Below are 17,000 nucleotides of genomic sequence, written 5' to 3' on the forward strand. Positions count from 1 at the left end.
CGGAGAGCACGGAGGAGGACGTGCTGATGGTACAGGCACTCAGGAGGTGGAGAGGAGGAGGAAGGAGGAGGTGCTGATGACACAGGCACTCACAGGTCTGACTGGGTCACTTTCTCATTCCACTCTCCAAGTTTCTCAGAAGTTTTCACATAGCTAAAAACAGAAAGTCTACAGTGAATTATTTAGAAGAACAATTTTAAGTCAGGCATCAAACTGCAGGTGAGGTTCCAGGGAAGACAGAGGAGGACCAGCTGGCAGGAACATCAACTCTACAGACGGCCCAAAAACAGGGTCCACTGCCTCAACCAGGCCCTGTGCAGGCTCCAGGCCGCCAGGCGAGCTGTGGGTATGGCGGAACTGATCGTCCCCTTTTCCGTCACCCGGCAGTAGCCCCTGGTCTCTCACTAGGAGATTCTTGGGGAACAGCACTGCTGTGGGGGACTGGAAGGGCACAGCCCACAGCTCCAAAACACCACTGGGATTCAAAACTTACGATGTCCTAGGATAAAAAAATGAGTTTCTCGTATGTGAGATTTATGAAATGGGACTTGATCTGTCATTCTGTAGGGACGTGGCTCCTGGGAAACATTCCACGCCCACCCCCCCTTGTACGGTATGTTTCAGAGAAGCCACGTGGACAGGGCCAAGTGAGAAAGCAGCATTCCCCAAATTCAGAGAGCTGAGTGACATCCGGGACAGACGTCCCAGGGTTACAGGACCATGCAGTCATGGAGGGTCAGAGGCCCTAGGGTTGTGGGACCATATGGTCATATACGGTTTTTTTTTGGTTTTTTTTGAGACAGAGTCTCGCTGTGTCGCCCAGGCTAGAGGGCAGTGGCATAATTTTGGCTCACCGCAACCTCTGCCTCCTGTGTTCAAGAGATTCTCCTGCCTCAGCCTCCCCAGTAGCTGGGATCACAGGTGCACACCACCACACCCAGCTAAACTTTTGTATTTTTCAGAAGAGACAGGGTTTCTCCATGTTGACCAGGTTGGTCTTGAATTCCTAACCTCAGGTGATCCACCCACCTCAGCCTCCGAAGTGCTGGGATTACAGGCGTGAGCTACTGCGCCAGGCCCATGTGGCCGTATCTGGGTCAGAGGCTGTGACCATGCCACACCCACAATAAGGACCACAGAAAAACCATTCTTGCTAAAGTCCTGATCAGTGCTCCCTTGAGTCTGGACACTGAAACACAAGTCTTCCTATCAATTTCCACCTGGACAACTAGCCAGTGTGTCTGCCTTTTTAAAACACATAGAAGCCGGGTGTGGTGGCTCACACATGTAATCCCAAGCATTTTAGGAGGTCAAAACAAGAGGATTGCTTGAGCCCAGAAATTTGAGACCAGCCTAGGCAACAAAGCAAGATCCTGTCTCTATAAAATGTGAAAAAATTAGCCAGGCACAGTGGCGCACGCCTGTAGTCCCAGCTACGAGGGGGCTGAGTTGGGGGATCGCTTGAACCCAGGAGGTCGAGGTTGCAGTGAACGACTGCGCCGCTGCACTCCAGGCTGGGTGACAGAGCAAGAACATCTCAAAAAAGAATTTAAAAAAAAAAGGCCAGTGTGGCAGCTCATGCCTGTAATCCCAGCACTTTGGGAGGTCGAGGTGGGTGGATCACAAGGTCAGGAGTCCAAGACCAGCCTGGCCAAGACGGTGAAACCCCATCTCTACGAAATATACAAAAAATAATATAAAAAATTAGCCGGGTGTGGTGGCAGACGCCTGTAATCCCAGCTACCTGGGAGGCTGAGGAAGGAGAATCACTTGAACTCGGTGGGCAGAGGTTGCAGTGAGCCAAGATTGCGCCAGTGCACTCCAGCCTGGGTGACAGAGTGAGACTCTGTCTCAAAAATAATAATAATAAACGAAGTACACAAAAATTTAAAAATAAATAAGACACACGCAGACATCAAGCTCTTTGAAAAAACAAGGCACAGTCCCTGGGCCTAGGGCTCAGAGCCTCTCACTGGCTCCTTCCAAACAGGCCACTCAACTCCATGGCTGCAACTTGTCCCTGGGTATGACGATGCCCCTCACATGCCAGGGGCGTGTGTGGTGCACGTTCTTTTCAGCCCCCGGGGGTGCGCCTGGGGCAGGTACCTACGCGTTAGAGACCTGTACATCGTGCCAGCTCCTGGACAGGTTCTGTTTCAGCCCCCCCAGGGTGGAGAGGCCCAGCCTCCTCTTGAGCTCTCCACAGTGCCTCTCCTTGGCTGCCAGGACCTGGCGCAGAGTGACAATTTCCTCTTCCACCTGCAAAGCATGCAGTCGACATGATGAGCCATCACTACTGCAGGAAATGACTAACATCCTCATGCACAGTGCCATGAGTTACACAAGAACATTCCGCTTACTGAAGCATTAACTCGTCCTAGGAATAATAGCGTCTACAGCAGACATCTGATTTTTGGGTTTTGGTTTTTTTTTTGAGACGGGATTTCACTCTTGTTGCCCAGGCTGGAGTGCAACGGCGCGATCTCGGCTCACCGCAACCTCTGCCTTCCAGGTTCAAGCGATTCTCCTGCCTCAGCCTCCTCAGTGGCTGGGATCACAGGCGTGCGCCACCACGCCCAGCGAATTTTGTATTTTTAGTAGAGACAGGTTTCTCCATGTTGGTCAGGCTGGTCTCAAACTCCCAACCTCAGGCAATCCACCCACCTCAACCTCCCAAAGTGCTGGGAGTACAGGCGTGAGCCACCGCGCCCAGTCAGCAGCCATCTGTTTTTATCTGGTACTAGGAACTTGACTCCAGAGAACTGTCCCATGCGCCAGAGCTAAATGGTTCTGGGAGAGCTACCAATCACTATGTCCATTTGTGGTCATGAGGAATGGCCCAGGATGACCATGCCAGGCTTGTTTCATGCCAGGCTCTTTCCTGGGACTGGGCATGGTATTAAAAAGGTGAAGACCCTGGCCGGGCACGGTGGCTCATGCCTGTAATCCCAGCACTCTGGGAGGCCAAGGCAGGTGGATCACAAGGTCAGAAGATCAAGACCATCCTGGTTAACACAGTGAAACCCTGTCTCTACTAAAAAATACAAAAAAATTAGCCGGGCATGGTGGCAGGCACCTGTAGTCCCAGCTACTCGGGAGGCTGAGGTAGGAGAATGGCGTGCAGCTGGGAGGCGGAGCTTGCAGTGAGCCGAGATCGCACAACTGCACTCCAGCCTGGGCGACAAAGCGAGACTTGGTCTCAAAAAAAAAAAAAAAAAGTGAAGTCCCTGGCCGGGTACAGAGGCTCACACCTGTAATCCTAGCACTGTGTGAGGCCAAGGCAGGCAGATTACCTGAGGTCAGGAGTTTGAGACCAGCCTGGCCAACACATGATGAAACCCCGTCTCTACTAAAAATACAAAAATTAGCCAGGCATGGTGGTGCGCTCCTGTAATCCCAGCTACTCGGGAGGCTGAGGTAAGAAAATTGCTTGAACCTAGGAGACAGAGGTTGCAGTGAGCCGAGACCATGCCACTGCACTCCAGCCTAGGTGAAGGACCGAGACTCCGTCTCAAAAACAAACAAACAAAAACAGTGAGGATCCCTTTCCCTCAGGGCTCTCAGTCTGGGCTTGGACGATAGAAGCTGAAACTGTTGGCAACCAGGCACCGTCTGCACTCATCGAATTCCATATGCAGGGAGGAGGAGGCAAATGGCCAGAGACCCGGGTGACAGAGAAAAAGCCCTTAGGAAAACACTTGTGTTCCTGAGATCAGTTCCAAACCTTGGCAAGAGTCAGTTACACGAACCTAAAGGTAAATTATCTTCTGTGCTTCACGTAGTTAGAACTGAGTAACAGCAAGATGCCTGAAAATGAAAACTTGACCTTTCTCAGGTGTTTAAAAAAAAAAAAAAAAAAGACCTCTGAAAGGGGCATCATTCGGCGTTTTGACACTTTAGAATGAGTTCTTAGTATCTTCAGCTCATACATGACTAGCTTCTCTTTAAAAATTCTCTTTCTTGGCTGGGCACGATGGCTCACACCTGTAATCCCAGCACTTTGGGAGGCCGAGGGGGGCAGATCACCTGAGGTCAGGAGTTCAAGACCAGCCTGACCAAAGTGATGAAACACCGCCTCTACCAAAAATGCAAAAATTAGCCAGGCGTGGTGGTGGGCTCCCATAACCCCAGGTACTTGGGAGGCTGAGACAGGAGAATCGCTTGAACCTGGGAAGCGGAGGATGCAGTGAGCCAAGATCGTGCCATTCCACTCCAACCTGGGCAACAAGAGCGAAACGACTAAAAAAAAAATCTTTCTTCCGTGTAATCCCAGCACTATGGGAGGCTGAGGCAGGCGGATTACCTGAGGTCTGGAGTTCAAGACCAACCTGGCCAACATGGTGAAACTCTGTCTACTACAAATACAAAAATTAGCCAGCCGTGGTGTTGTGCGCCTGTAATCCCAGCTACTCGGGAGGTTGAGGCAAGAGAATCACTTCAACTCAGGAGGTGGAGGCCGCAGGGAGCCGAGATCACACCATTGCACTCCAGCCTGGGTGACAGAGTGAGACTCCATCTTTAAAAAAAAAAAAAAAAAAATCTTTCTTTGGCTGGGCACAGTGGCTCGCACTTGTAATCCTAGCACTTTGGGAGGCTGAGCCAGGCAGAACTCTTGAGGCTGGGAGTTCAGGACCAGCCTGGCCAACATGGTGAAACACTTGTCTCTACTAAAAATATAAAACTTAGCCAGGTGTGGTGGTGGGCATCTGTAATCCCACCTACATGGGAGGCTGAGGCATGAGAAGCACTTGATCCAGGGAGGCAGAGGCTCCAGTGAGCTGAGATCATGCCACTGCACTCCAGCCTGGGCGACAAAGAAGAGACTCTGACTCAAGAAAACGACTTTAAAAAAAAAAAAAAACTTCATCTTGTAATTCAACTCTGAAAAAAACCTTGTGGGTTTAGTTTCTAAAGTCGCATACTCTGAAATAAAATGGAAAGCAAAGTCTCCTTGGACTTCCTGCTACTCTCCTTTAATCTTCTAGGCTAGAAATAACTGCGTGATGTCCTCAGGATCTGAAACCTGGTCCTCAGGCCCAGCGGCACAACCATCCTTACTCAGACCTAGGCCTGGACCCAGATTCTGGAATTAAACCGTATCACAGGGTGATTCACAGGGTGAAAAGAAAACTCTTGGCAGTTGCTTTGACTAAAAATTATGGTTGGAGGCTTTTGTTCTTTTTTTTTTTTTTTTTTTTGAGACGGAGTCTCGCTTTGTCGCCCAGGCTGGAGTGCGGTGGCCCGATCTCGGCTCACTGCAAGCTCCGCCTCCTGGGTTTACGCCATTCTCCTGCCTCAGCCTCCCGAGTGGCTGGGACTACAGGCGCCCGCCACCTCACCCGGCTAGTTTTTTGTATTTTTTAGTAGAGACGGGGTTTCACCGTGTTAACCAGGATGGTCTCGATCTCCTGACCTCGTGATCCACCCGTCTCAGCCTCCCAAAGTGCTGGGATTACAGGCGTGAGCCACCGCATCCAGCTAAGGCTTTTGTTCTTAATTCCTATATTACTCTTAAGGGACTCTCACTTAAAGAATATCACATAAATACTTTTTACAAAAGAAGTTTCTGTTTTGTTTTTGAGATAGGGTCTCGCTCTGTCGCCAGGCTGGAATGCAGGGCACAATCACAGCTCACTGAAGTCTTGACCTCCTGGCCTCAAGCATCCTCCCGCCTCAGCCTCCTGAGTAGCTGGGACTACAAGCAACTGCCACCACACCCGGCTAGTTTTTGGGGGTGGAGACAAGGTCTCACTGTGTTGCCCAGGCTGCTCTCAAACTCCTGGGCTCAAGCGATCTTCCCATTTTACCACCTTGTCCTACCAAAGCACTGGAATTACAGGCATGAGCCACTGCATCCAGTCAAAATAAATATTTTTAAAAGAAAACTTAAGATCCAGGGCAGAGAGATTCACGGGGTTTTAAAAATGATTCTCAAGTGTTAATTCCAACAGAGACACTCCCAGTAGATGGCCACTCAGAGGCGGTTCGTGTATGAACGCTACTAATGGAGTACTTTGGAAGGGCCAGGCACAGAGGTGTGGGAAGGAAGTCACGCCCATCTCCACTGCCACGTGGCTCTGAGTCCAGTGCACGGAGCTGGGCACATACAAAGAGAACCCCTTTATCAGCGGGAACACAGAGCAGGGTAGGTGATCACCCAAGTGTGGCCAGTACCCTGGCCTCTCACTAATCCAAGAGGGTCTTAACTCCAATTCACCCCAGGACACACAGCCAAGCCACAGCACCTTGGTAAGCTCGGCCCTGAGCTCCTCCTCCTCAGCCTCTGTCAGACCCTCAATAGCAGGAGTCCGGGCAGCCACACCTGTGTCGACAGGGACATCCGTCATGGAGTCAGACAGCAGACCTTTGTTAGGAGAATTCAGGTTGATATCTGCCAGAGACAAAATGAGGCCACAAAGCGTCAAGTAAGTTATTTACTTCCAAGTAAATATGGTAGAGGTCTCTAGCAGGACAAAAGCAAAGGTGGGAGTGGGTGAGACCCTGGAGACGAACACCTCTTCTCTGAAAGGTCTGTGAGGACAGCGTGGGCAGTAGACGAGGGCGGCCACACCTCAGGCCACCTGAGATGAAAAGCCAATGCCACCTGTGCTGCTTCAGGGCACGAGAAATGCCAGCCCAAGACAGCCAGACCCTAACCAGTGAGAATACTATCTTCAGAGGCAGGAAACCCTTGCTACAAAGAAAGCAGATCAATCTAACAGAGCTTTCACTTTTGTGTGTGTGTGTGTGATGGAGTCTCACTCTGTTGCCCAGGCTGGAGTGCAATGGTCTGATCTCAGCTCACTGCAACCTCCGTCTCCCAGGTTCAAATGATTCTCCTGCCTCAGCCTCTGAGTAGCTGGGATCACAGGTGCGCGTCACCACGTCGGCTAATTTTTGTATTTTCAGTAGAGATGGGGTTTCACCATGTTGGCCAGGCTGGTCTCCAACTCCCGAACTTGGGTGATCCGCCCGCTTTGGCCTCCCAAAGTGCTGGGATTACAGGTGTGAGCCACCGCACCCAGCCACATCTTCCACTTTTTTTAAAAAAGGAACTTAATATGGTTAATACACACAATAAGCATCACTTTCCACTCAACACATCTGACAGGGCACATGCTAAAACTACATACTAGGAGCACATGCTGGTCATTCAGCTCCTTCTGGGAGTCGGCAAAACAAAATTCCCTTTCCTTACCTCCCGCTTCTCATCCCACAGTCAGGAAGCCACCACAGGCGGAGAGCTGCAGAGCGGTGTGCTGCCGCCACACACCTCAACTACACCCAGATCACATTCAAATTCCTGTAGTCACTGTTTTTTCTTCACATCAAACGCATCTTCCTGACTGCACTAAAAGTCTACAAGATTTCACATAAGGAAAAATAGTCTATTTTGATTCTCTCTAAATCCAAGCACATGATTATTGTAACATTTTCCCTGTTGAACACAACATTCTGAAAAGAAACAGGCTTACTGTCAGGCGTGGTGGCTCACCTGAGGTCAGGAGTTCGAGACCAGCTTGACCAACATGGTGAAACTCCGCCTCTACTAAAAATACAGAATTAGCTGGCGTGGTGGCACGTGCCTGTAGTCCCAGCTACTTGGGAGGCTGAGGCGGGAGAATCACTTGAACCCAGGAGATTACAGGCGTGAGCCACCATACCCGGCCAAAAAAATTTTTTTTTTTTTTTTAAACTAAAAGAAAAACTGGCCGGGCGTGGTGGTTCAAGCCTGTAATCCCAGGCCTTTGGGAGGCTGAGGCAGGCGGATCACCTGAGGTCAGGAATTCAAGACCAGCCTGGCTAATACGGTGAAACCCCGTTTCTACTAAAAATACAAAAAATTAGCCCGGAGTGGTGGCGGGCGCCTGTAGTCCCAGCTGCTCCGGAGGCTGAGGCAGGAGAATGGCGTCAACCTGGGAGGCGGAGCTTGCAGTGAGCCCAGATGGCGCCACAGCACTCCAGCCTGGGCAACAGTGCGAGACTCCAACTCAAAAAAACAAAAACAAACAAAAACAAACAAAAAACACCCTCCAGAATAATGCAGCACCCAGGAATTATAAAGTTTAATATGTGGCCGGGCGCGGTGGCTCACACCTGTAATCGCAGCACTTTGGGACGCCGAGGCGGGTGGATCACAAGGTCAAGATATCGAGACCACCCTGGGCAACACGGTGAAACCTCGTCTCTAGTAAAAATACAAAAATTAGCTGAGTGTGGTGGCGGGCGCCTGTAGTCCCAGCTACTCATGAGGCTGAGGCAGAAGAATGGCTTGAACCCGGGAGGTGGAGGTTGCCATGAGCTGAGATCGCGCCACTGCACTCCAGCCTGGCGTCAGGACAAGACTCCGTAGGAAAGGAAAGGAAAAAGGGGAAAGGGGAAAGGGGACGAGATGGAAGGGGGGGGGGAGGGGGGGGGGGGGGGGGGGGGGGGGAGGGGGAAAGAAATTTAACGTCCCTCTCTTCAGCCCCAAAATGGAAGACAAACTTGTATCATATTCTCAAGATTTTAATCTCCTGGGCTGGCTCCATGCCCCTCAGGGGCCATCTCCTACTGCTCCGGGGTGACTGTTCTGGAAACAGGCCTGGTAAGCTGGGTGTGCCCCTGACTCACTCCGCCCCTCTCCATGAGGCAACCCCTAAGTAGGCTGAGCTCCGAGCAGAGCTGCTTACCCAAGGGGAGCTCTGCTGAACGCGAAGACTGTTTCACCATCCCTTCTCTGCTCGGGAGCCGCCCTCCACACCTCGGACTGGGTCCAGGGCCAGAGAGCGTGAACCCGAGGGCCCCGCGCAGGGACCGGGGGGTGGCAGAGCAAGCAAGAGCCGGGCGCGGGGTGGGCGGCATAAACGAGAGCTGCTTGGAGCGAGGGAACCCCAACTACGGGAGCCACGGCGGACGCCAGGGAACCACACCTCGGAGCCGTCCCAGGGGAGACCGGGAGGGCGGCTGGAGAGAGCCCAGGAAGCGGTCTGGGCCGCGGGCAAAAGACACACACACCGCAACCATCATAAGCTTCGAGGTCAGTGGCCCGGGAGCTGAAGAGGGGCCGCGGGGTGGGTGAGCAGAGACTGAGAGGACCGAGAGTCGCAAACGACCCCGGGAGACGGGGAACACCGGACGGCCTGGGCCCATCTGCTGCGGAGGCGCCGGGCCCGGCAGGTACCTTGGCCGGCGGAGTCCATCTTCAGACGGCGTCCTGGCCGCTGTCGCGGGCGCTGTGGGAGCCGAGCGGGCGGCGCCGGGAGTACCTGGCCGCGTACACACTGGCCAGCGGAACTGCCTCGGCCCCGCGGTGTTACGCAATCAGCGACGCGACGGCTACTTCCGCCCGGGCACATGCCCCGCCTTCGTCCCGCCTCCACCAGTGATGTCCAATGAGAACGTCGTTTGGCCAGTCCTGGTTTATCCGACTCAATCTGATAGGCCGAAACTGTGGGCGAAGCAGGACAGGGAGGCGTGGTTCCAAGGGAATCCATTCCAGGTTGGCTCCACCAGCGAGAGTCACAGGTAGAACGGTCGGAGTAGCGGGAGGACGAGGAAGGTGGGAAGTGGGAGGACTGTCCAACATGGCGCTGTGGAAAGCCAGCGCAGGGCCCCGGGGGATCTTCCGGGTCGGAGGCAGCTGCCCCCGAGTGCTGGGGCTCGCGCTTTTCGGCGGCTCAAACTCTGACCCCGTGAGATCCTTTCCAGCCCGACCCCTTACTTTAGGGGTCAGCCTCACCCCGTAAGTCCTGTATTTATATTATTTTTTTTAGTTGGTCTTTTTTTTTTTTTTTTTTGAGACGGAGTTTCCCTCTTGTTGCCGAGGCTGGAGTGCAAAGGCGCGATATCGGCTCACTCTGGGTTCAAGCGATTCTCCTGCCTCAGCCTCCCGAGTAGCTGGGATTACAGGCGCGCGCCAACACGTCCGGCTAGTTTTCGTATTTTTAGTAGAGACAGGGGTTTTGCCACGTTGGCCAGGCTGGTCTCGAACTCCTGACCTTAGGTGATCCACCCGCCTCAGCCTCCTAAAGTGCTAGGATTACAGCTACCCCTCACGCCTGGCTAGTTTGTCCTTTTGGTGGGGACTTTTTATTGTATGCGGGTTGCGCTGAAAAAGACCGCGATTCGTCCCCTCGCCCTGCAGGCGCCGCTGCCGCCTCGCCTCGGGTGTGGACCCTGCGGCCTGAGCGCGTGCACCCCGAGGTTGTCTCACTTCCTGTTCAGGTCGACCAAGCCGGCACTGCGCCCTCCCCACTCCACAGACGAGGAAGCTGAGGTTAAAGTCACTTGCCCTAGGTCACTCCGCAAGTTGAAGCGCTACCAGGATACTCTGGAACAGGATGCCTGACCTCAGAGGAGAGGCGTGTCACCACCAGGCAACTGGCCCCACGAAACAAGTCCCACAACTTCCTTTCTTTGACTCCTACTTGCTCCTGGAAGAAAAGCCTTAAATGGGATTCAAGCCCTTTAGGATCAGATGTCCTAGGACTGCACTCTGGGCTTCCAGCCTGGGGTGGTACTGGTCCCTAGGCATGGAAGCTCCTCCCACTGCCCCTTCATTCACCCGGCCACCTCCTCCCACAGGTGTCTTCCGGGTACTCTTGCAGAGGCCTGAGTCCCTTACCACCACTGCCCATCCTGCTCTGGTGCTCTCAGTAATGTTTTCTCCATTTGCTGCCTTTCATTCTTTCCAGAGATCCTTGCTCAACCCAACCAGGCCAGCCCAGGGACTAGGGACGTATACAGACACCTGCTTCAGGCAGTTCAGGGCAGACCACAGAGATGTACATTACAGACTGTGTTGAGCAGAGGCCTGGTCTCATTCTGTGTTGCATCCCTAAGCCAGGAACAAAGTCCAGCCCAGGCCTGGCTCTGGGGGACACCCAGTAGTGTCCTCTGGCCCGTGCAGGTGTATCCGTAGCCTCACATGCCACCATGTGAGTCTGAAGTCTGTCTGTGAATGCCCTGGTGTAGAAGCCAGGAGTTTGGAGGTGAGAGGGAGCCCTACAGAATAATAGCCAGTGTGAACTCCTGGGAATGCCCAGCCGCTAAGATCTGCCCACAGCCCTGCGATGCCAATGTCCTCCTTTCACAGGAGGAGTTTGCACAGACTTTAAGCGCACAGCTGGCGTCATTTTCCCAGGAGCCATCCTGTAACCCAGGCCAGGTGAAGGGCTCCTCCCTGGGGCCCCACAGTCCCTGTTCCCATCATCCTTTTGTGGTGATGAAGGCACTCATCACAGAGTATTGCCATAAACCGGGTCAGGTTAACCTTTCATTCCCTTTAGGAGCTGGGTGGGGGCATCCGAAACTATTTGTGGGAGGAAGAGAGAAAGGAGGGGATGGAGCAAGGAAGAACGGGGCGGGGTTGGGGGGTAAGGTCAGAACGCCCCTGTGAAGGAAGGAAAGCACTAAGTCCCCGTGTTCTGCCTACCCTCCCTGAGACAGCAGATCGGGAGTGCCCCCTTCCCCCCGCCCCACCCCCGCAGTGGTTGGGGGTATGGGGAGGTGAACCAAGAAGGCCAGGAAGGTGTTCAAGTGCGTGATCCCCCACTGGGGCGTATAGGTTACAGCCCCCAGGGCAACTGAAACTCCTCAGGCTCCAGAGGGCTGAAGTGAGTCGCCTCCACGTTCTTGAGGTGCTTCCGAGCCAGGAACAGTGCGAGCCGCCGGCGCCGCCGCGAGCTCAGGCCCTGGCCCACCAGCCATGGGAAGGCGGGTCCGTGTGGCCCCTGGGCCTCCTCGCCCTCCAGCTCCTCTTCGCAGCGTGCACGGTAGGAGCGCAGCAGCGCCAGGCACCACTCCTCGTCCACGCGGTAGCGTGCATAGAAGGCGGCCTCTTGCGCCAAGCTGCCAGCGCGCAGCCAGCGGATGACGACTGCACGGCCCTCCGGCGCCATCACGGCGGGGTAGCGGTGCTCCAGCAGGCGCAGCAGCAGCTCGTTGCCCCGGTTGCCCTCCACGCCGCCGGGTGACAGGGGGCGCAGGCGGCCCGAGGTGCTGACCACGTCGTCCTGCGTGCGTCGGAGCAGCAGCACCGGCCCCGGGTAGCAGCACAGCTGCTCGGCCACGTTAAGGTTGAAGTGCTCGCGCACGGTGCGCACCACCAGCCCCTTCCAGCTGTGGGGCATGACCTTCAGCGCCAGCGGCACGAGGTCGTCGAAGGTGGCGTCCAGCACCAGTGCACCCAGCCCCGGGTAGGTCATGGTGGCCCAGGTGGCCGTGAAGCCGCCAACAGACCAGCCGTAGACCACCACGTGCGCGGGCGAGAAGTGCAGGCGGTGCAGCGCGTACTGGACCACCACGTCCATGGCGTTGGCGTCGTGCTGAGGGAAGGGCACGCCAGTGCTGCCGCCGAAGCCGGGGTGGTTCCAGCCCAGCACGGAGTAGCCGGCCTCGAGCGGTGCAGACAGACAGCCCATCTCATAGAAGCCGGCGTTGCCTTCGCAGCAGATGACGAGGCGCAGCCCGTGCCCGTGGCTGCCCGGGTCCTGGCGGCGGTCCATGAACATGGTGTCGATCTCGTTGCCGTCACAGGCCACCAGCTTGGCGCGCCGGCCATGGTAGCGCTCCACGAGGCGCTCTTGGCCCTGCTGCAGCAGCGGCAGCAGCGCGCGCGTCATCAGGGACACCGAGCCGGGGTACACGAGCCAGCGGCCCAGCGAGTGGGCCAGCGCGTAACTAGCGAGCTGGCCGGGCAGCTCGCGGAGCTGCTGCAAGAGGCACTGCGCCTGGCTGCGCACCCCACGTGGAGGCCGCCCCAGCGCGTCCCCGCCCAGCGCCTCGTCCCGCAGCAGCCACACGCCCGCCGCGGCGGCCGCGCAGGTCAGCGCCCGGTGGCTGCTGCTCCCGCCCGCGGCGCGCACGTCATCCCAGCGGAAGGCCACGGGCCAGCCGCGGAATGTGTAGGTGTAGCTGGCGGTCAGGTAGATCTTGAACACGTGCACCAGCGCCTTCACGAAGCAGATGACGCACATGGGTGGTGGTCCCAACGCCCAGCCACTGGGCCGGGGTCGCCGCGAGAGGTTCAGGGCAGTCTTAGGGGATACCGGCTCCCAGCCAGGCCCTGATGGCCTTTGTGACCTGGCCTTCCGGGGCCGAGGGAAGGCTGCATCCTGTTGCTAGGTGATGGGGCACAAAGGGTTCCCAGAGATGATGGGCCCAAGGTTCTGCCCCTCCCCCACCTTCGCCAAGACCCCACCGGCCAAACGCTCCCAGGCCCAGCTTTCCCACCCGTGATTTGAGCAGCTACTGTCTCCCTCTTTCTTATTTATTTATTAAATTGAGATGCGGTCTCGCTATGCTGCCCAGGCTGGTCTTGAACTCCTGGGCTCAAGCGATCCTCCCACCTCCACCTCCCACAGTGCTGGGATTACAGGTGTGAGTCCCTGCGCCCAGCCTCCCTCTTCCTTAAATTTAAGGTGGACAACCCCACAGGCCAGAAAGGGACAGCAAGGCCTCCTCCGCGTGTACCGGGCTTGCTATGGGTCCCCTCCCCCACCCCTTCAGGGTCCGCTGGTTTAAACCTCATCTCCCCAGGAGGGCAGGGTCAGAGCAGGGCTGCTGCCGCACCAGAAAGGTGGTATTTGCTCCCGGCCTGCTGGTTCCTCCCCTCCACACCTTCCTTCTTCGGTGCAGACCAGAAACAAGCCCCCTTCTTTTCTGGATCCTCTTTTCACTGGCTGCCAGCAACAGCAGTGACCTTTTCGGGCGGGTCCTGCCTGGCTGGGGTTCCTCTTTCTCACTCCCAGGTTGAGCCCCCACTCCCAGGCGGCGCCTCCCCCTTTTCTGGAGGGGTAGGGTGGGTTCCCCTTTTTCCCCTGCCCTGGAAAGGGGCAGCCCACCTGGGGGCAGGGTCGCAGGCCGCCCGCCAGGGGGAGCCCCAGGGAAGGGGGCAGCTCTGGGGACTCAACAGCTCCCCAGACCAGAAACAGAAATGCACAATCAGGGAGTTTGGCAAATCCAGCCAGAGCCTCTGAGCCCAGGTGCCAGGCCTGCCTGAGACCCCAGCCTTCTGGGGAAGGGGTGGTTTCAGGCTGAAGCACCCTCTCGGTGCTCTCCTGCTCAGTATCTGGGTTAGAGGCACTACCTGACCCAAACAGGCCCTGCCCCTGGTTCAGGAGTCCGCTGAGGACTGCTGCTGTCTTTAGGGGTTGGGGGACAGAAGGACAGGGACCAATTAACAAAGGGAGCGATTTGGGGGGCTATTACCCCCATTGTAGGTTGCCAGATAAAATACAGAATAATATGCCAGTTAAATTGGAATTACAAGTAAATACTTTTTGGGTGTCAGTATGCACCAACTACCGCTTGAGACATACTTATACTTTAAAATTGTTTATCTGAAATTCCAACTTAACTGGATATCCTGTTTTTTGTTTGTCTGTTTGTTTGTTTTTGAGACGGAGTCTCACTCTTGTCGCCCAGACTGGAGTGCAATGGTGCAATCTCGGCTCACTGCAACCTCTGCCTCCCGGGTGTTCAAGCGATTCTCCTGCCCAGCCTCCCAAGTAGCTGAGATTACAGGCGCCTGCCGCCACACCCGGCTACTTTTTGTACTTTTAGTAGAGACGGGGTTTCACCATGTTGGTCAGGCTGATCTCTAACTCCTGACCTCAGGTGATCCACCTGCCTCCGCCTCCCAAAGTGCTGGGATTACAGGCATGAGCCACCACGCTGGCCTAGATATATCCTGTTTTTAAATTTGTTTTTGTTTTGCTAAATCTGGCAGTCCTACCCCCAGGCACACACACAGTTGAGATCCAGATGTTCCTGGTTATCCAGCTTTGATCTCGGATTGGCTGCTGTGCTCACTGGTTGAGGCCTGAGGACAAAGAGGGTGTCTCAGGGTCCACTGGTGCACCTGTCACACCATCCTTTCCACTGGGTCCTGGGCAGCAACAGGAGCCCTGCCTCAGGAGCAAACCCACAGGACTGCCCCTGGGGCCAAGGGATGGGCAAGGCTTCCCCTGGGGATTGGTGCTGCTCAAGTGTCCGCCCCTGACCCTGTGGGGAAAGGAGCCTATTGTGGTTAGGGGTGGGGATGGAAACTTCTGCAGCGGGGGGAGATGGTGCCCTTCCCAGGAGCCTCTTTCATAAACTCAGCAGCTGCTTACTCTAGGCGGGTTGGGGCTGTGGGCCCAAAGGCTCTTGGCCCATTTTGTGTGAGACCACAGGAGTGAACCCAGCAACAGAGCCGAGGATCCGACGGGGGTCCCTGCCTCCTCAGTTCAGATCCTGGCAGCGGCAGGAGTCCTGGAGGACTGTACACGTGGGATGTTGGATGCACTAAACTTACTTTGATTCCCCTGAACAGGTCCTGCTTGGAGGAGCCTCGTCCTCCTGGGGGCAGTCTCCCAGCTTGATCTGCTCAGGGACTTGTTTGGAAATGGAGGCTTTTCTTTAGCCAGGCCCACCTGCCCTTAGCTGCCCCCACAACAACCCACCCACACACACACAGAGAGAGAGAGCAGGAAGTTCTTGAGAGGAGGAGGGGAGAGCCTGGGACCGGATTCTGAGGGGCAAAGGTCAGCAGGCTAGAGCCGCTGGCCCCCAGGGGTTCCATGCCTTATCCTGTGTCTGGCCCAGCCCCTGACCCCACCAGCCCACGGGAGTCCAAGTGCCCCAGAACCCCCAGCTCTGTTGAGACAGGAAAGCATGTGACAGGAAGGGAGCTGTCCCCTCTCTAGAAGAGCCCCCAGACTGGACCAGCTGCAGCAGCCGTGACCTCTTGTGCCCCCACCCCCATCAGCTCAGGGAAGTGTCCACAAGGTGGTGGGGGGGCTGTGTCCCTGTTAATCCGTGTGTGGAGGCAACCCCACCCCGCACCCCAGTGCCCTCCAGGTAGACATCTGAGCGTGCACCCCACCCCCACAGGGCCTGCCAGTCTCTGAGCCCTCCACCCCTTGGTTCCTACCCTCCTGCACTGGGGCAGGGCTCTCCCGCTGGCCAGTTCTGCTAGGCCTCCCTGGAGGCCCTTGATTTATGCCGCTGGAGCCTGCAGAGCCAACCTTGGAGAAGGAAGGAGAGGAGAGAGAGAAAACCAGTCCCAGAGGCCGGAGGGGCAGGAACTAGGATCAGAGCCCCTGGCAGAGGGCATCCATCAGGGAGTGAGCTGACCTCAGCAGCTCCGGACGCAGGGAGCAGTGCCCAGGCCTTGGGAAAACTGAAGCTACCCTGGTGGGTGCGGGAGCTGAGTCTGCACAAACGCCTCTGCTCAGGAAATGGGGTGCAGGGAAGGTGGGGGTGGCTTGGAGCCCAAGGACAGGAGGGGATGCTTCCTGGAGGATGCAGGGTCAGGAGAAGGGGCGGAAATGGCCAAGACAGCTGCTGAACATCTGGAGTCACAGAGAATTAATTACTCAGCGCCCTCAGGACGGTGGGGTTGGTGGGGGAGTGGCGCACACTGGAGCCTTCTCCATCCTGGCTCCCTGCAGGGCCTGTATTCTGGGCCTCTCTCCTGCCCAGGATGAAGGACACTGGTGAGCAGCGCTCCCCAGAGTGCCCCCCAACACCCATCTCAGTACACACCCCTGGGTGGCCATGCTGTGTATGTGTGGAGGGCTCACCGTCCTCCCTGCCTACGAGCACTGCCACTGGAGCCTCCAGCACCCCCACACTGGCATTAGGCTCCTCCCCAGGCCTGCTCCCCGTCTCCTTTGGGAATGAGCCAGGGTCTCTCCAGTATCCTTGACAGAACCCCCTGCACTGTCAGGGGAGGGAGTGGGGACAGCTGCCCACATCAAGGTAAAGTCTGGGTTGGGGTCAAGAGTCCTGCAGGGGCCAGGCATGGTGGGTCAAGCCTACAGTTCCAGCCACTTGGGTGGCTGAAGTGGGAGGATTGCTTGAGGCCAGGAGTTCAAGGCTGTAGTGAGCTATGATGGCACTGCTGCACACACACACAAAAGTCCTGCTGGCCTGCGTGACGTCGGCTGAATTCTTCAGGGGCAGTCTGCACCATTGCTGCAGAAATGGTAGATCGTCCAGTGGGCTCCATACACACACTTTGAAGGGTATGT

The 17,000-nt window shown here is 56.0% G+C and overlaps 2 protein-coding genes across 2 annotated transcripts; both read right to left on the minus strand.

Annotated features, from left to right (window-relative positions):
* Positions 1-89: 89 nt before the first annotated feature.
* LOC112616933 (tumor protein D54-like) lies at positions 90-9,656 on the minus strand. The gene is made up of 4 exons (XM_025373691.1): positions 9,164-9,656; positions 6,246-6,391; positions 2,111-2,259; positions 90-153 (listed from the first exon to the last, which is right to left on the minus strand). The coding sequence occupies exons 1-4, from the start codon at positions 9,474-9,476 to the stop codon at positions 90-92; spliced, it is 672 nt and encodes a 223-aa protein (XP_025229476.1). The 5' UTR covers positions 9,477-9,656.
* A 1,583-nt stretch (positions 9,657-11,239) lies between these two features.
* On the minus strand, positions 11,240-13,276 carry LOC112616932 (protein ABHD16B). Its single transcript, XM_025373690.1, has one exon. It carries the CDS (start codon positions 12,957-12,959, stop codon positions 11,550-11,552), a length of 1,410 nt encoding a protein of 469 aa, XP_025229475.1. The 5' UTR covers positions 12,960-13,276; the 3' UTR covers positions 11,240-11,549.
* Positions 13,277-17,000: the final 3,724 nt, after the last annotated feature.

Source organism: Theropithecus gelada, unplaced genomic scaffold (genome assembly GCF_003255815.1).
Source record: "Theropithecus gelada isolate Dixy unplaced genomic scaffold, Tgel_1.0 HiC_scaffold_143, whole genome shotgun sequence".
NCBI classification, from domain to species: domain Eukaryota; kingdom Metazoa; phylum Chordata; class Mammalia; order Primates; family Cercopithecidae; genus Theropithecus; species Theropithecus gelada.